Here is a 20,301-nt window from a genome sequence, read left to right as displayed (position 1 = left end):
CTACCATATTTCGAGTGATATGAAAATGGATTTATAGTGATGAAAACTCAGGGACAAACAAGGACAAATTCAGGTAGAGGTATGGAAATATATAGCAGTATGTCAGCATACTCAGTATGTGAATGCTCTTTAATTGTGATCCTAGCTGCACTCTATAAATAAGCATTAATAAAAACCTGCTCATCCTACAGTCAGCTGCAGTCAACGGCTGTGAATGTTCAGAGCACAACAGAGAACTTTCTGGAGGTGAAATAAACACAAGAAAAATATCGAACTTTGTTCTTCACAGAAACACGAGTTTGTATTGTAGGCTAAGTATCCACTTTGATGTGGTCCCTCACATAACAGTCAGCCCTGTACAGAGAAAACTTCATTCATCGTAATGCTTTACATAAACTTTGCTTAGTAAATAACTAATGAACAAATGTGGTCAATAAATTGTCAAACTAAATTCATCTTCAGATTTAGCCCCAAACTAAAATATAAGCAAGAGAAATGATCTTTTTTTAAATCTTTTTTCTTTTTTCCTATTTTTGCATCCAGTTGTCTCAGTTGGCTGTAGGATCTAATAAACAAAATACTGACTCACCAGGACTGAACTTCACAACATCATCCACATAACTCCTTTACTACACAAAAACTAGCATCTTCTTAGGACATAAAGGCTAACTAATCTCTTTTTTTTTTTTAAACTACTCTTTCATCACATTACACGTTCTCAGTCATTTCTGGTGGAGTTAAAATCAAAGCGTTTCTACGTGAAGCTGCAGTTCCTGGTAGTTTGCATTAGTTACAACAGTAGACTCTAATGCAGCATTTTTTTTGTTTTTGTTTTTTTTATTGTTTATTATTAAAAAGATGAATGCATAGTCACATGCAGAATCGCTGTAGCGATGGTGCCCGCAATCATGTGAGGCTGTTTAACTTGCTGTATTTTGGTTTTGATCACTTATGTGCCACTATTACTGCACAAATTCACTTAAGGTGGCAAATGTACAGAGTTCACATTGAAAGTGACAACTCTCAGCTTTTTCTGAGCTTTACAGTGGGTTGCAGCTCCAGTTCAGCTTTCTGGTATATAAGTATGCTGTTTTTCTTCATTCCCTTCATCTTTGTAGCATGTATGCTACATTCATACTTGTAGCAGAGCGTTCATACAAAGCTTTCCAGTTATTACAGTGTGATGAAAAAAGTGGTATTGACATTCTGAAATGCCATTTTCTGCCATTTTCTTTGTGTGTTCACTCAGTTGTTGGGACAATGGATTCATCAAGAACTGCGGTTCCTACTGCGTCTTTGAGCTGTGCCCAGAGTTATTTACAGGCAGGGGTAAAAGTGACAACATGGTGGTGTGCTGGTTAGCACCACTGCCTCACGGCTAGAATGGCATCTAGAAGTTCTGGGTTTGATTCCACCTTGGCTCGGGTCTCTCACTGTGTGGAGTCTGTATGTTCTCCCCGCGTCTGCGTTGGTTTCCTCCCACAGTTCAAAGACATGCAGTTGCTAGGGTTGTGTTGATTGGTCACTCTGGATTGCCCATAGGTGTGAATGTGAGTATGAATGGTTGTCTGTCTCTCTGTGTTGGCCCTGCGACCAGCTGGCGACCTGTACAGGGTGCACCCTGCCTCTCGCCCTGTGTCAGCTGGGATAGGCTCCAGCCCTCCCGCGACCCTGAACAGGATAAGTGGAAGAGGATGGATGGGTAAAAGTGGGCCACAAGAGCCGGTACCAGGTTCCGGGATCCTATGAGAAATTAAATTTGACAGGCAGGTTAATGCATGCTACTGCTGAATGAGTTCATCTTTTATGTTTGCAGTGGCTGCATTTAAATACTTGCTCAGAAATAATGGCATCATTTTTTTCAAAGTTAAGTTCTGCTCCACAAGTGACACTTCGTGAACTGGAAATTTAACTTTTACATGTAATGGACCTCATTCATCTCAGAGTTTTTAAATAACATATTGGATCTCTGTGTGATGCATGACTCAACTATGTTTCTGTGAAATGTCTTGCAAAACAAGTTAACACATACCTCTACTAATTTCGTGTTAGTCAATAGTTCCACGAAAAACACGCCAAGTACTCCAAAAGCACACTGACAACTCATCCAGGAGGTTGTTTTGAGTTGCTCAACATGAATCCTGCTCTCTACCAGAAAATCTTAAAGAATGCTTTGGCTCCACTGGCACATCACCATGTGCCACCATTGCCAGTTCTTGCTGCCAATTGTAACACAACTTGACATTAGATTTAGGGAGCAATTACTTTTTCACACAGGTACAGGTAGGTCTGAATAGCTTTATTTCCCTTAATAAATGAAATCATCATTTAAAAACTGCATTTTGTCTTTGCTCGGGTCTGAAGAAATTTGTTTGATGAGGTGAAATGTTTTAAGTGAAACAAATACGCAAAAAACTAAGAAACCAGGATGAGGCAAATACTTTTTCACAGCACTGTAACTTCTGTACAGTGTGCAAAACTCACCCATATTCAGAAGTAAATATAACAAAAATGCTCCATCACACAGGACAAACAGGCTACATCCCCTCCATCACCCGCACAGGGAAACACAGATACACGCATCCATGATGGTTGTCGTGGCTTTGTCCCATTTAGGCTACCAGGGTGTGGTGGCGAAGAGTAGGGCTGCTCCTCCTCCCTTGCCTCACAGTAACTCAGCACCCTCATTTACCTAACTCCTACAGAGAGCTTGTCATGTCTATCACCTCTCAGCCAGGTCACAGCATTTTCTACCAGACCAGTCAAGGCTATAATGACCCAGGACCACAAAAGAGAGGCAACAGAGAACCACTTCTTAATATCTGTTCTTTGCCATGCAAGTATGGCTGTGAGAACAGGACAAGAGCTGAGAAAGCTTAGAACAATCACACATCATTATGTTAACAACCAAAACACCAATCTACAACCTATGGACAACCAGAAGTTGATTATTTTAATCACAAAAAAACAGTACAATGACAAGAAAGTTAAAGTTTTACCTGAAAGGTAAGATGGCAATCCAGTAAGAACAAGTATACAAGTAAGACAGGACAGGCTACTTCATTGAAACAATAAACAAACTAGGAGGAGGGAGTTTAGACAGGACAATCCACTGCCTCAGGTAATGATGGGATTAAGTGGAAGATCAGGTGTCTGTGCTTCAAAACCTCTGCATTCTGCATTTATGTTTTGATTTTTATTTTGTTTTGTTGTGAATGATTTCAGAGTGTGCTACCTTTATCTGATTTCAGCCCAGTACATATACTGCAGGTCGTACAGCTTTGAAAGCCTGCTATATTCCCTCCCTCTATACTACAAAATCTGAAACTACAGTACATCATTTCTGTTTCTCTATTCAGATACTATAAACTACAACAACAAAGAACAAAGTCAGATCGCTGTATTGTCCATTACTGCACAAATTCACTTAAGGTGGCAAATGTACAGAGTTCACATTGAAAGTGACAACTCTCAGCTTTTTCTGAGCTTTACAGTGGGTTGCAGCTCCAGTTCAGCTTTCTGGTATATAAGTATGCTGTTTTTCTTCATTCCCTTCATCTTTGTAGCATGTATGCTACATTCATACTTGTAGCAGAGCGTTCATACAAAGCTTTCCAGTTATTACAGTGTGATGAAAAAAGTGGTATTGACATTCTGAAATGCCATTTTCTGCCATTTTCTTTGTGTGTTCACTCAGTTGTTGGGACAATGGATTCATCAAGAACTGCGGTTCCTACTGCGTCTTTGAGCTGTGCCCAGAGTTATTTACAGGCAGGGGTAAAAGTGACAACATGGTGGTGTGCTGGTTAGCACCACTGCCTCACGGCTAGAATGACATCTAGAAGTTCTGGGTTTGATTCCACCTTGGCTCGGGCCTCTCACTGTGTGGAGTCTGTATGTTCTCCCCGCGTCTGCGTTGGTTTCCTCCCACAGTTCAAAGACATGCAGTTGCTAGGGTTGTGTTGATTGGTCACTCTGGATTGCCCATAGGTGTGAATGTGAGTATGAATGGTTGTCTGTCTCTCTGTGTTGGCCCTGCGACCGGCTGGCGACCTGTACAGGGTGTACCCTGCCTCTCGCCCTGTGTCAGCTGGGATAGGCTCCAGCCCTCCCGCGACCCTGAACAGGATAAGTGGAAGGGGATGGATGGGTAAAAGTGGGCCACAAGAGCCGGTACCAGGTTCCGGGATCCTATGAGAAATTAAATTTGACAGGCAGGTTAATGCATGCTACTGCTGAATGAGTTCATCTTTTATGTTTGCAGTGGCTGCATTTAAATACTTGCTCAGAAATAATGGCATCATTTTTTTCAAAGTTAAGTTCTGCTCCACAAGTGACACTTCGTGAACTGGAAATTTAAATTTTACATGTAATGGACCTCATTCATCTCAGAGTTTTTAAATAACATATTGGATCTCTGTGTGATGCATGACTCAACTATGTTTCTGTGAAATGTCTTGCAAAACAAGTTAACACATACCCCTACTGATTTCGTGTTAGTCAATAGTTCCACGAAAAACACGCCAAGTACTCCAAAAGCACACTGACAACTCATCCAGGAGGTTGTTTTGAGTTGCTCAACATGAATCCTGCTCTCTACCAGAAAATCTTAAAGAATGCTTTGGCTCCACTGGCACATCACCATGTGCCACCATTGCCAGTTCTTGCTGCCAATTGTAACACAACTTGACATTAGATTTAGGGAGCAATTACTTTTTCACACAGGTACAGGTAAGTCTGAATAGCTTTATTCCCCTTAATAAATGAAATCATCATTTAAAAACTGCATTTTGTCTTTGCTCGGGTCTGAAAAAAATTTGTTTGATGAGGTGAAATGTTTTAAGTGAAACAAATACGCAAAAAACTAAGAAACCAGGATGAGGCAAATACTTTTTCACAGCACTGTAACTTCTGTACAGTGTGCAAAACTCACCCGTATTCAGAAGTAAATATAACAAAAATGCTCCATCACACAGGACAAACAGGCTACATCCCCTCCATCACCCGCACAGGGAAACACAGATACACGCACCCATGATGGTTGTCGTGGCTTTGTCCCATTTAGGCTACCAGGGTGTGGTGGCGAAGAGTAGGGCTGCTCCTCCTCCCTTGCCTCACAGTAACTCAGCACCCTCATTTACCTAACTCCTACAGAGAGCTTGTCATGTCTATCACCTCTCAGCCAGGTCACAGCATTTTCTACCAGACCAGTCAAGGCTATAATGACCCAGGACCACAAAAGAGAGGCAACAGAGAACCACTTCTTAATATCTGTTCTTTGCCATGCAAGTATGGCTGTGAGAACAGGACAAGAGCTGAGAAAGCTTAAAACAATCACACATCATTATGTTAACAACCAAAACACCAATCTACAACCTATGGACAACCAGAAGTTGATTATTTTAATCACAAAAAAACAGTACAATGACAAGAAAGTTAAAGTTTTACCTGAAAGGTAAGATGGCAATCCAGTAAGAACAAGTATACAAGTAAGACAGGACAGGCTACTTCATTGAAACAATAAACAAACTAGGAGGAGGGAGTTTAGACAGGACAATCCACTGCCTCAGGTAATGATGGGATTAAGTGGAAGATCAGGTGTCTGTGCTTCAAAACCTCTGCAATCTGCATTTATGTTTTGATTTTTATTTTGTTTTGTTGTGAATGATTTCAGAGTGTGCTACCTTTATCTGATTTCAACCCAGTACATATACTGCAGGTCGTACAGCTTTGAAAGCCTGCTATACTCCCTCCCTCTATACTACAAAATCTGCAACTACAGTACATCATTTCTGTTTCTCTATTCAGATACTATAAACTACAACAACAAAGAACAAAGTCAGATCGCTGTATTGTCCATTGTACACTTCATGCCAAGATATCAGTACTCCTTGAAACCAGGTTCAGGCATACTGGCTCAAGGGGTGATCACTCCAGGGAGGCAGACTGGACAGTTTCTCTTCAGTGGCTGTTTCAATGGGCCAGCCCCAGGCCTTAAAGAATCCAGTCAGGTTCATCCCCACAGTCTGGGAGAAAGTCTCAGCATACAGGTTCATCTTCCCTTTGTTGTCACCGGGGAAGTTGCTCATGTGGTGGTAAGCAGCAAACACCTTCTTAAAGGCATCCCAGCCAAACTTTTCCTGCAGCTGCAGACGAGGACACAAAGTCAGAATGCTGCTTGTCATGTTATGTGCATTAAAGTATTGCTTTCATTTACATTTGACTGCAAAGATCCTGTTTTAATTCTGTCTCCACACTTTCTTTATAGACTTGATTTAAAAGATATCATCCTGTAGTTTCTGAAACTGTCCTTGACTAAAATGCAACATAAACCCAACCCTACACCTAAGTTGTTTGCTGATGGCCTGGTAGATGAAGAGATCAAATGGAGCTAAAGACTCTGAGTCTTATTTGAACTTTTTTTCAGTTAAAATGAGTCACTCCATTGTGCATAGTTTCTCTATCTAATTCTCTCACCTGCAGATATGTTTCCAGGGCCACCCACATGCTCCAGCTGTCGAGATTCCTGCCTCCCTTGATGTAATCCTCCATTCGATTTTTTCGGTTTTCTGCATTTACAGCTTCATGAGCCTGCATTGAACAACATGGAGTGAGATGACTGTGAATTATTGCACTCTCAGTAAAACAAAGTTAAGTGTTTTGTCATCATAGTACATAATAAGAGGAGTTGTGTTTCTGACGCTGACTGATGTGGAAAGCGTAACAATTCAACATAAGCTTTTCAAGTCATTGGTCTCAAAGACACATGTGATTTACTTCACCTGTGCTCTGTTGATGCCCAGCACCTCTTCATGGACGTACACTGACCACAGGTTGCATGTGCACTCTGTGGTGTGTGATGGGAATTCCCAGCAGCCTCTCTGTTGGTTGTGTCCCAGCTCATGGATGGGGCCCCACATGCCTTTACCTTTCTTAGCACCGACCAGTTCAGCAGCTGCGTCTGAATGTGCCATAACAGGATAACCTGCATGCATATAACCTGAACAGAAAAAGAGCAGTGAACAGTGGTATAGTCATGATCCTTTCAGATTCTACAGCTTTAGTAAAAGAACAAACAAACAAATGTTGGGGTTTATTTTTTTTAACCAAATAATAAAATGACAAATGTTTAAAAGTAAATTCCAGGAAATGAATTAGTAAGTGATGGCTGAAGCAAATAATAGACAATTTAAAAAATACATTAGACAAATAGAAAGTGCCAGACTGACTTCCCAGTATCAGAGGAAAAAATGTTAATCTTATCCTTGAAGGTTTTGCCCCAGTACGTACAATTAAATGTCACCACATCCTGTTATTAAGCTGGATTAATCTGCCATGCAATGATTGTGGAAACATCCGGGGGGTGCTTTTTGTACATGAGAACCAGCCACTGGATGAACCAGTGATGAAGGCCAAACCGCAGCACACAGTATCTGTTTTGCTTGTAGATAGTGTCAATATAAAAATGTTATGGTGAGTTAGGATCTTTGCTCTGTGGGGAGGGGAGCCACAGCCAGCTGCAGGGATTGCATGTCTATTCCTGAACCAATTGCCCATGTACACGTAAAACTTCTGATTCTTTAATATATTAAACGTTTTAATTTTTTAATTAATGTCTTTCAGGTGCCTTCCTTCAGAACTAAAAAAAAAACAGGCCCTAACACAAACAAAGAAAACATAGTGCCACTGTATCCAAAAAGAACAAGAAATCAAAACAAAAGCATCATTTTATATATATATGATGATGACAATCAAAAGTGTGAATAATGACAGTATGCATGATCTACCAACAAGCCTTCACCTTGACAGTGGAAGTGATCAACCGAGTTTCCAAGTGGTTTGTGGGAGGACAGCATGAAACACCCATTCCAGTGGGGGCAGAGCTATTAGTCAAGAGCTTACAGCAATGGTACACAGCAAACCTTAAAGACTTAGACCTGATTCATCAACTGAGGGAAGAAACCATCAACAGCCTTGTTACCAAAGACAAAACCCAACACCCTGGCAAGTTAAAAAAAATGTGGTGCTGCACTTTGGATGACTATCACATTTCTTGTAGCACCTAACACTCTGTAACGGTCCTAACACCAAAGTTGAGAAGTTGGACAGAACAGTCTGCTCATACATCCCAACATGACTCCCACACTGTCTCAGCAGCATCAGCTTGTATGGACACAGGACTCTAAAACTGCCTATTTCTAGCATCACTTAAGAGTACAAGTGGACCAAAGTGAGGCTGAACATCACCCTGGCTGATTCTCAATATCCCACGACACAAGTGGGTGCTCCTAGACTGGCAACTGGGAGGAAGCAGATGCTGTTGGAAACTATGGAGTTGCTCTCAGGCATAGAGATTCCATGGGAAGGATTCAGCAAGGAAAGGGTGGGTTTGGACAAGTCAACCAATATGGCATAAGGCAACGTCCACCAAAAGAAGAAAGCTAGTGCAAGTCCAGTAGCAATGATACGCAAAGGTGGTCTCACAGCCCAAACAGCCCCAATGGACCATCCATGCATCCATGGGCAATTTATAATCACCATCCCTGTACATTGTGAACCTAACAGTACCACAGGAGGATACAGTAGGCAAAACACAGCAACGCAAAAGGCTGAAATGTATAGACGTAGCAGCTAAGGCAGAACATGGCTGATGTACCTAAGTGTTCCCTGTACAGGTAGGATGGTAAATGGACTGGTTCATTATATAGTGCTTTTCCACTCTACTTTGAGCACTCAAAGCACTTTATACAATATGTCTCATTCAACCATATTCATACAAGCACTTTTTTCTACAGCTGAGTGCTTCCTTTTTAACATTCACACACATTTATATACCAACGGTTGCATCGGAGAGCAACTTGGGGTTTGCCCAAGGACACTTTGGCACACAGACTGAGCCGCTGGAAGGTTGGTGGATCGAGCCACGAACCTTTTGCTTAGTAGGTGACGTGCTCTTCCTCCTGAGCTACAGCCACCCCTGTTACAATCCAGCATTGTAACAGTGTACATATGACAGAAAATAAGGAAAACCTTAAACAGTTCCTCTTAAACACTGTTAGCATGGACATGTTGATTTGGTGAAACTCAAAATTATCCATGAGCATAAAACCGAACGGTTGTCTTTGTGTCTTTTTGCTCTATTACAGACTGGTTCATGTGTACCCGCTGTCACCCAGTATTTGCTGGGTCAGACTTCAGGTCCTTGTATACAACAAAAGGCAAAATGCACTAACCATGAGAAATCTGCACATCTGACACAAAGCGCTCTTTGCGGGGAAATTTGTGTGGTTTGGCAGCCAGATCTGCAATGGCCCTCATGATTTCATCCCAAAGAGCAGCCAACTCATCTGGTCGCTCCAGGTCCCGAACAGCATCTGATGACACGATGAGGATGATGTTCTCAAACTCCAACTCTGCCCAGGGTGAAGGAGCTGCACGCAGCAACGACCACTGAGCTGCAGTTGTGACACCTGAAATGAACAAATAGAGGAGTGGATCTATTAATGCAAACAAAGGTACACACTTGTGCAAACACATATCAAAGTATCATCCAACAAAGACTCACCAGACTTATAATATGGAGCAGGTACAGCCATTTGCACTATGACCGCCACTCCCTCCACTTGTGTATTGGGTGGGGCCACCAGGTAGATGAGTCCTCCCCAAAGGTTCCAAACCTGCATCATCTCTGAGGTGACATCAAATCGCTCAAGAACACACGGTGGTCTTTTCAGCTCATTATGATGGTGCAGGTTATCAGTTTGACAGCCTATCTGAATCTGCAGATGAAAAGGAAAATGCATTGTTGCAATGTGAGAATTGTTTATACCAGTGGTCTCTGGAGCTCGAAAAAGGCGACTGGACTTCTTTTTGTTTCTTGAAGACGTTTCACCTCTCATCCGAAAGGCTTCTTCAGTTCTCAACCAAATGGTGGAGAGACCCAGGTATTTAAACCCCTGTGGGCGTAGTCCCCTGGAGGTGGTTATGACCCTCTATTGATCATGTGCTTGAACACATGTGCCCAGGTGTGAAGGGGGCGTGGGTCATATTTAATCAGTGGTTTCAGTTGAAACCAACTTAGGACTCCGCTCCATTGTTTCCTGTGGCCTATTGAGGTCACTGGAACAAAGGTGAGAACTGGTTGAGAACTGAAGAAGCCTTTCGGATGAGAGGTGAAACGTCTTCAAGAAACAAAAAGAAGTCCAGTCGCCTTTTTCAAGCTCCAGAGACTACTATGACCTGGATAACTGAGAATCTACACAGACGTTTATACCAGTGGTTCTCAAAGTGTGGGCCATGACCCCCTGGTGGGCTGCAAAGGTACTGCAGGTGGGCTGCAGTAAAAACAGAAATTCAGTTTGAAATTACTCACTAGTTTGCACATATTTATATAAATGTATGTATTTACATAAAAAGTGAATTAAAACAGATAATAGGAGGTGGTTAGTTTGTGATAATACTCATTACTCTAACCTACATTTACTGCTCTTGTATTGAAGTTTGTGTCCCATTGGCAATTATGTCACAAACTGTCATTAGCAATTTTGTCATTAGACTTGGTAGCAGTTAGCAATATATAGCCAACAGTCTGTCTTGTTTATGTTTTTGAATCAAATTTTCAAGGAAATACATCACTTTCTCTTGTATCTTGAATGAAGACAAGCATCTAGGAAAATTTCATGGGTCGGCACAATCGGACGACCATGGGTGAAGTGGACCCCATGGGATCTTCTGGTTTTTAAGAGGGCCGCAGCACTCTTGACTTTGGGAACCACTGGTTTATACCATAAACAGAAGGATGCAACACTAGAAAAAGAAATAACTAAAAATGCAATGAGAGCACATTCAAACCCTGAATGACCTGAAATTATTTATAGAATCCACCACACACTGGATTTCTAGGATTTTGAGGTATTAATCATTTCTTGTGTTTGTTTTTTAAGGGAAGTGGAAAACTTTCCATTTTTATAAAGATCACATTTAGGGCTGGGTCAGGGGACTCTGTCCCCTCCCTTAGTTATCCTGCTATAGGCCTTGGCTGATGGGAGGTTCCTACAATGCACTTAGTGTTTCCTCTTCATTCACTTCTTTTCACTCGCTTATTTGTTTATACGCCACTCTGCATTTAATCATTAGGAATTTTTATTATTAATCTCTGGCTCTCCTGCAGAGTTTGTCTTTCGTCCTGTCCTGAACAGAGACTTGCATGGGGTCAGCATTATCTCTGATCTCAAAATCAAATTATTTTATATGTAGTACCTTCCAATCCTTGTTGACAATCTGAGGTGGTATGGCTACATAGGTCTTCATACCAGGAGATAGGTAGAGACCTGTACTGATCCACTCTTCCCTATCTGAAACACACAGTATAAAATCTGCATTTTACCATTTTTCACATTTTCAGAAACATGATTAATATGATATAACATCAAGCACAAATATTATCGCAGCATGCTGAACACTGCTGTGCAATTCAAATATGTTGTGAAACAATAACTCGTGCACACATACTGTGCACCAATTAAAATTATAAACAGACTGCATATTTCAACACAGCAGTGAGATCTGACCTGCTGTCTTAACATCAATATTTATCCGGTGGTTATAGACAACAGGCATCAGTGGATTGTCCTTGAGGAGGTGGGGCAGGAGGGCATCAGGATTTGGGGAAACCTTATATAACTCTGGCCCCACCGTGAGAAGGAGGCGGTCTTTGGGACTCCTTACAGGGCAGCTTTCACTCACCTTGAAAATGAATGGTGAATGTTATAAAATATGTTTCTCACATTATCAAAGGATCTGCAGCTTACAACAAAACAAACCCACCAAACCCCACGCATACACGGGAGCAGCTGTCACTCAGATTAAAAATTATAAGGACATTTTTCTAATGTGTGTGATGTATAAGTCAATTCTGTTATTTTAGAAGGTGTCGATATTTTTTGTGTATCATTCGTGGGAATTCTGTTGTTTTAGAAAATGTTCATAATTTCTGGTCTACTCACCTGTGGCAGGCCTGACCTCATCAACACCTCAGTAAGTGTGCTCAGCACTTGTCTGTAGTGGGCACAGTCATGGGCTTTCATCTGCAAGTAAGTGCTGCAGTCGTAGCCCAGCCTTTTCAGGTTTCTCTCTTCATGCTCGCTAAGTTGCTCATCCGTAGTCACATTGGCGGCTAAGCGGTTGAGAAGGTGGCGGAAGTGGTAGGTATCTTTAATAGCCTTGCTGGGTTCAGGTGCTTTGTATGATCCTCCTCCAATTGTTGACCCTAACACGCTCAGTCCCATTTTGTTCAGGAGCTTGTTTCCTAAAAGACATTACAGCAAATCTGACTCAATCTGCTGAGCTCTGTTGTTGGAGATGTGAATATTTTGGTTTTTTACAAAAAGGTTGGTTGTCTGGGCAACACCTTATCATCAGTGTATGAGTTAGAGCACTGTGTACAAGTATCCAACCAGGATGTGTCCTGGACACCTCAACTTGGAGGTTTTACATTCACTGGAGTACAGTAGCACAAGTACAAGTACCCGCCATCATAAGTAATGTGCATTTCTTGTTGTACCATGTCTGGTGTGTTCTGTTGATCAACAATAGTTTATTTTTATTATTTATTTTACAAAGTAAAACCTAACAGTATATCTTGATAAAAGAAGTAAGTTCAGTTAAGTCTCTGGAGCTTGAAAAAGGCGACTGGACTTCTTTTTGTTTCTTGAAGACGTTTCACCTCTCATCCGAAAGGCTTCTTCAGTTCTCAACCAAATGGTGGAGAGACCCAGGTATTTAAACCCCTGTGGGCATAGTCCCCTGGAGGTGGTTATGACCCTCTATTGATCATGTGCGTGAACACATGTGCCCAGGTGTGAAGGGGGCGTGGGTCATATTTAATCCTAGCCACTGGTACAGATATGTAGATGACACCTGGGTCAAAATCAAAACCCATGAAGTAGAAGCCTTCACTCGTCACATCAACTCAGTGGATAAATACATACGTTTTACCAGGGAGGACACCAGAGATAACAAGTTACCATTCCTGGACTGTGTGGTGCTTATCGAGGAAGATGGAAGCCTCAACATTGAAGTTTACCGGAAGCCCACACACACAGACCAGTATCTCCTCTTTGACTCCCACCACCCTCTGGAACACAAACTTGGTGTGATCAGGACCCTACAACACCTTGCGGAAAGTGTTCCCTCTAAGGCAGAAGGGAAGCATAAGGAACACACACACATTAAGAAAGCCCTCAAAACATGCGGTTACCCCAACTGGGCCTTCATCAAATCAGCTAAGATGCACAGGAATGAAGGCCAAACACAAACTACAGAGAATAGGAAGGACAAGAGGAACAACATTGTCATCCCATATGTGTCGGGCTTGTCAGAGAAACTCAGAAGAATTTTCTCCAAGCATGACATCTCAGTATACTTCAAACCAAGTCACACCCTAAGACAAAAACTGGTTCATCCCAAGGACAAACCCGCCAAACACAAGATCAGCGATGTAGTGTATGCTGTTCAGTGCAGTGAAGAGTGCTCGGACCTCTACATTGGTGAAACCAAACAGCCTCTTCACAAACGAATGGCACAACATAGAAGAGCCACCTCGACAGGACAAGATTCAGCAGTACATCTGCATCTGAAGGAAAAAGGGCACTCTTTTGAGGATGCCAATGTTCACATTTTGGACAGGGAAAACAGATGGTTTGAAAGAGGAGTGAAAGAAGCCATCTATGTCCACTGTGAACAACCATCATTGAACAGAGGAGGTGGATTACGTCACCAACTTTCCCCGGCTTACAGTGCTGTCCTGAGCTCCCTTCCCAGACGTCTCAACCCCCATTCACACCTCTGTTCCAGTGACCTCAATAGGCCACAGGAAACAATGGAGCGGAGTCCTAAATTGGTTTCAACTGAAACCACTGATTAAACATGACCCACGCCCCCTTCACACCTGGGCACATGTGTTCACGCACATGATCAATAGAGGGTCATAACCACCTCCAGGGGACTATGCCCACAGGGGTTTAAATACCTGGGTCTCTCCACCATTTGGTTGAGAACTGAAGAAGCCTTTCGGATGAGAGGTGAAACGTCTTCAAGAAACAAAAAGAAGTCCAGTCGCCTTTTTCAAGCTCCAGAGACTACTATGACCTGGATGACTGAGAATCTACACAGACATAAGTTCAGTTAACTTAATGCTGCTGAAAAAGTTGGAGCCACTCATTCCCATAAATTAAATGAATTAAAAATACATTTTTGAAGTTTTAACTCAGATGTTTTGAGTACGCTTAAATTTGTTGAGTATTTTAAGTTGTGTAATATAGTTCCAGTTAGTGCCGCTGACTCATTTTCTTGGAGTTTACCTTATATCATTACAAAAAATCTAAACACCACTTCATCTTTCTTCTTTCAATTGTTGTTTCTAGTTCAGTTTTTAAATCACATACCAAATATGTATGCAGATAATTGTTAACGATCCCCCAAAGTGTAAAGATTTGATGTTGGTCATATCAAAAAGGTAGAATAATTAATTAAATCAGTAACTGTTAAATAAGTTGATTCACAGAAAATTCACTATTTTAACAAATGTTTGTATAAGTACATTTCAAGATCCTCAAGTTTATATTATCAGACTCTAGTGTTACATTATCATACCTGAGAATTCTGTTAGGACATTTTGCCCATCATGTGTCTGTGCCCACCACCAGGCGTGTCCTCCAATCAGCAGGCCTCCTCCCTCTGCCACGAAGTTTTGGATTTCCTCCAATTGCTCAGTGATATACGCCGTACACACAAACACGCTGAGGTCTTTCCTGAAGTCTGTCTTCTCACACTGCAGCCCTGACTTGCTGAGAATGTTGAGTGCACGATCCACCGTACAGCCAACAACCCCTCTGCGGCCTTCATCCAACCAGTGGATGGCGTTTTGCCAGAATGGAGCCAAGCTCTAAAATAGAAGAAAGAGAGTGGAAACAAAGGCAGCCGTGTGTTTATCTGATCTAGAAAATGTTTGGCAGATCAGCAGCAACATTTTAGTTTTAACTCTGAGCTCCACCATCACTAACTCCTAACCCTAACCCTGAATATTTGGCATTTAAAATATTTTCTTCAAGTCTTGGCAGTTAAGATTTTTGTTCAATCTTATACATGTTAACACAATAATTACACTGTTCTAAAATGTCCTTTTATTTGACTATAATTGAAAGTCAATCATATTTATTATCTAAATTAAATCATGCTATCTATGAAATTGTGCTTTTTTTCCTTGTATAATACACTGTAAACCCAGATTTTGATTTGACTTAAAAATATTGAGTTCATATTATTCAAAATTGCTCAATATGTGAACATTACTTGTTAATTCTGAGTAAGCTGAACTGTTTCATGTCATTTTTATATTGTAATTGTTTTTCTAAGTCCAGTCAACAGCTCCTACTGAAATAAACTGACTTTATATTAAACAGCTGTCATTTTGCTACATTACTTATTAATGCTGAGTAGACTGTACCTTTTGATGGTCTATCTTATTGTAATTATGTGTTTGAATTCAAACAACTTAATATCATCAGGTTTTGGACCCACTAAAAATCTAGTTTATACCGGTTTAAACAGACTAGCTTGATGAGCGGCAGCGCGGCAGTGCGGTGGCATGGTGGTTGGCAGTACTGCCTCACAGCTAGAATGACATCTACTGTAGAAGTTCTGAGTTCAAGTCTATCTTGGCCCGGGCCTCTCCCTCTGTGGAGCTTGAAAGAGTAGATCTTTGGTCTTTTTGTATTATTTTTTTCTTCACCCGCTGGTTCTCAACTTGTACAGTTTTTCATTGTTCCATGGACAAATGTTATCTGTAAATGTTAATGTACCAGTGTTCAGCAGAGCTGAGTTTTATCATGTTTGTTTATTTACCAAATTTAACCAGACACAGTTGAACACTGTGAAAAATATTTTTGTTACTGAGCAGCACGGTGGCATGGCGGTTACAGTTAGAATAAATTCTGGAAGGTCTTGGTTTGATTCCACCTTGGCTCGGGCCTCTTGCTGTGTTGAGTTTGCATGTTCTCCGCGTGGGCTTCCTCCCACAATCTGAAGACATGCAGTTACAGGGGTTAGGTTAATTGGTGGTTCTAAATTGCCCATAGGTTCCAACACCGCCCTGACCCTGAACAGGATAAGTGGGTAGATGGATTGTGTTACCTTGTTTTTTTTTGTTTTGTTTTGTTTTTTTTAAGTAGATTCAGCGTATCCAGGTTTACATTGTATAAGAAAATTCTTGTCAAAAACAAGTTTGGACACAGTGACTGGTACTTTATGTTCTTGATCAATTCATGGTGTCGACTTTACCTCTGTTCCCAAGTATCCTTCATGTGTTGTCACAATGACTCGTCCCTGTCCATAGTAGCTTCCCGCCAGGAAGACCTGTCCATCATTTGTGGTGCCGATGGGAAAAGCTAGTGGGCCGTGGACTAGAAGCTCAGAAGCAGTGGACCCATGTGGGAGCTCAAACTCTGAAATCCCCTGGAGCAAGAACTGCAAGTCGTCCTCAAAATCCTTACCAATGCTGTATTTGAAAGGTGGAAGAGGGAACGGGAAGAGACATGGCAAGAATGTCAGACACTGCCTACAAAATTGATTTAATAATAATTTATTTTCACTCTGAATTGATTCTTAATTCTTTAAGTTTGGGAGACGGTTGAACGGTAGTTCAAGAACTTATAAATATAAATTTATATATATAAGATAAGATAAGATAAGATAAGATAAAACTTTAATAATCCCACGACGGGGAAATTTGTGCATTACAGCAGCTCAATACAGAGAAAAAATGAATATATATATATATATATATATATATATATATATATATATATATATATATATATATATATATATATATATATATATATATATATATATATATATATATATAATTCCTACTATACAACTAAGAATTCATGTGGTAATATTGCAAAATACAAAACTTTGCATTTTCATTATCTGAGCATAAAACTTGTTTACTTAATGTTTTTGCTAACAAAATCTTGCGGTCATGCTGTAGATCTATAACAGCTAACAGTATTCTTATTCATTAATTAGGAAAGACTGGCTTAGATTGTTTCATTAAAATTACAAACTGAAATGAAACTCTAATGATGAAATTATAAAAATAATTTATGTTTGACACAATTTTTTAAAACCATGAAATTTACTTAAATTAAAATGTGCTTGTAAATTTTCGTCATCATCATTCTTTTTTTTTTTTACATGTAAGGATGTAAGATAAAGAATTAAAGTTGCAACGTTTGATCTTTATAACTGTCTAATAAAATAGAACTAACATGCACTCACACTACAGACATCCAGGAAGAAGGGATCTGAGGGTAGACAGGCAGGTTCTCCACATCGCCCGGATGATCAGAGAAGTAGATCCCTGCCACACCCGACACTTTATTCCCATCAAACTGATGCAGCGTGTTCTCTTTGGGGTGATCTGCAGCCCAATTCCACGCCTGCCCCGCCATCAGCACCCCTCCTCCGGCTTTCAGAAACGACACCAGCTCCTTCGGGTCTGAACCCACGCTGTAGGTGTCTGTCACATAAACACCAACCCCCGGGTTGTCACTGAAGGCCCCCACAACTTCTGCTTGGAAGCTGGATTTTTGGAGGTTATCAGCAACTGCACTGACATTTCTGTGCACCCCTACAGAGAGGTTATCGGAGCCATCACCTCTCAGCCAGGTCACAGCATTTTCTACCAGAACAGGAAAGGCAGTCAGGTAGCCCTCATGACCCAGGACCACAATCCTTCCACTGCCATACAGAGAGGCAGCCATCAGGACATGACCTCGGCTGTTCATTGCCAAAGGAAAGGCATGGTCTCCGATCAGCAGCAGGTCACTGGGAACACAGGGTCCCTGTAGTTCCAGCTCCTTCATGCCTCTCATCAGGGAGGCGTAGGCCTCCTCATGTTGGTTTTGGAATGACTGGATGGACATGGTCAATAGGACTTGAAGACTCTGAAGACTGACAAAGAAGGTGGAGAACAAATTGTGTTAGCAGATAAGATTTCACAGTATTTCTTCCATGGAAAAAAAAGCTCAACAAAAATAAAAAATAAAATGAAAGCAATACTGATGCTAATGTGTTACACATAACAAGCTATACAAAAAATTGTTAAAAAATAATAATAATAAAAGGCTGGTTCAGAGATTTAAATTTAATAGTTGCTTTCAACTTGGCACCACCAAGGCCCAGAGTTTACACATGTCATTGCAACCAAACACAAGTTAAAAGAATAAACGGATTCAATTCAATTCTGTGTTTTTACCTGTAAGTAAACTCTCTGGTTGTATTAGACTGCAGCACAACAGTTTTCAACACACACCAAGAGCTCTACCTGACAGCACAGAAGGAAGCATGTGAATGAGAGGCCCTATATGAGGTGATGATCAGAGGAGGGTTTTTAGTGGTGACAACCCACAGAAGGACTGCTGAGAGCCAAAATAAACATCTGGATTAAGTATGGAAAAAACAGCGCTGTAACAGCATTCTCATTATATGAATGCTGTAATCCCTGACACACCCTAAATGAATTGGTACCCTACCAAAAAAAAAAACCTGTTCATCCTGTTGTCTATAGCAAACAGTTATGAATGTCAAGAGCACAACAGAGAACACGTGGTGAAATAAAATGCAACAACAAGAATATCCTTTTGTCTTTTTTTTTTTTAAGAAATCTATATCTGTGGGTCTTGCATGATATTAAATTATTACATGTGTTACTATTATTACTATCTGAACGTGAATGGATCACAAGCGTTATTGGCTACTGCATATCCATTCCCAGCTGGTTCACAGACTAAAATTTAGCTGTTCCACCACTTGGTACCAGAAAGACACAGTGCTCACACGCTGCTCTCTGATCAAACACAACCTATAAGCATAATTGTTATTATTTACCTGAAAGTTCTCGTGGTAGTCTGCAGTAGAACAGTTTTTAAGACAGGTGAAACACCAAGAGCTCTACCTGACGGGACAGAAGAAAGGCTGCAAATAACAGCAGGAGAGGGAGGAGTGCCTAGCTCAGGTGAAATATATAAGGAAGGGAAATTCTTTCCTTCATTGTTCTTCCCTGCCTCACCCGTAGGCTGGAAGATCTAATAACTGAAATGGTGACTCAACAGTCCTGACCTGCACACCATTAAACACGTAACTCCTTCAGTGCATAAAAACAACTTGTTATTGCATAAAGGAAAACTGGCCTTTCAAAACCTACCCTTTAGTCACATTACACATTAGAAGAGTGGGCCAAATTTCCTCCACAGCAATGTGAAAAACTCATTGTCAGTTTTTGCTAATGCTTGATTTCAGTTCTTGCTGCCAATGGTGACACAACCAGTTATTAAATTAAGAGAGCAATTACTTTTTCACACAGGTAGGTTTGAATAGTTTTTTTCCCCCCTTGATGAATGAAATCATAATTTTAAAACTGCATTTTGTATTTGCTCAGGTCTGAAATTACAATTTGTTTGATGATCTGAAATGTTCAGGTGTAACGAATATGCAAAAATCAGGATGGGGCAAATACTTTTTTCACAGCACTGTAACTTCTTTACAGTGTGCAAAACTCACCTGCATTCAGAATTAAATATATCAAAAATGCTCCATCACAGAGGACAAACAAGCTACATCCCCGCCATCTCCCTCACAGGGAAACACAGATACACGCATCCATGATGTCATGATTGTCAGGGCTTTGGGCCATTTAGGTTACCAGGGTGTGGCAGAGAGGAGTAAGGCAGCTCCCCCTCCTTTGCCCCACAGTAGTTCAACACCCACATTTACCTAACTCCTATGCAGAGCTTATCATGTCGATCACCTGTCAGCCAGGTCACAGCATTTTCTACCAGCCTAGTAAAGGCTGTAATGACAAAATTTGGGGGCAACAGAGGACCACTTCTTTCAAGCCTTTCACTACAAACATATAGGCATGACTTTGATGTTGCTGAATGATAATAATGAGAGCAGCGGAGATCAGCTTCAGAGGAAGATAGATAGTAAAATAATGTTATTATTAGACAGAAAGGAAATGATTAATATCGGTTCTCTGTCATGTAAGTCTGGCTGTGAGAACAGGAAGAGAGCTGATAAAGCTGAAAACAAACACACATCATTAAGTTATCAACCAAAACACCAATCTACAACTTATGGACAAGTTCTTTAATTTAATCACAAAAAAAGTATGATGGGGGCAGCACGGTGGCATGGTGGTTAGCACTGCTACCTCACAGCAAGAAGGTCTTAGGC

At 41.0% G+C, this 20,301-nt stretch overlaps 1 protein-coding gene across 2 annotated transcripts; it reads right to left on the bottom strand.

Moving 5' to 3' along the window:
• Nucleotides 1-4,878: 4,878 nt before the first annotated feature.
• Nucleotides 4,879-19,042, bottom strand: LOC115790341 (TRPM8 channel-associated factor homolog). 2 transcript variants are annotated; one of them, XM_030744170.1, is made up of 13 exons: nucleotides 18,955-19,042; nucleotides 17,344-18,018; nucleotides 16,339-16,555; nucleotides 14,653-14,944; nucleotides 12,006-12,307; nucleotides 11,571-11,745; nucleotides 11,260-11,354; nucleotides 9,566-9,779; nucleotides 9,234-9,470; nucleotides 6,783-7,000; nucleotides 6,478-6,591; nucleotides 5,857-6,146; nucleotides 4,879-5,659 (listed from the first exon to the last, which is right to left on the bottom strand). In XM_030744170.1, exons 2-12 carry the CDS (start codon nucleotides 17,988-17,990, stop codon nucleotides 5,904-5,906), a joined length of 2,754 nt encoding a protein of 917 aa, XP_030600030.1. In that variant the 5' UTR covers nucleotides 17,991-18,018; nucleotides 18,955-19,042; the 3' UTR covers nucleotides 4,879-5,659; nucleotides 5,857-5,903. The 2 variants fall into 2 exon arrangements, with proteins under 2 accessions (XP_030600030.1, XP_030600029.1); XM_030744169.1 differs by having other exon boundaries at nucleotides 4,879-6,146.
• Nucleotides 19,043-20,301: the final 1,259 nt, after the last annotated feature.

This window comes from Archocentrus centrarchus, chromosome 13, assembly GCF_007364275.1.
Source record: "Archocentrus centrarchus isolate MPI-CPG fArcCen1 chromosome 13, fArcCen1, whole genome shotgun sequence".
NCBI lineage: Eukaryota > Metazoa > Chordata > Actinopteri > Cichliformes > Cichlidae > Archocentrus > Archocentrus centrarchus.
Note: the sequence above shows the minus strand (reverse complement) of the source record. Positions and strands in the feature narration are given on the sequence as shown.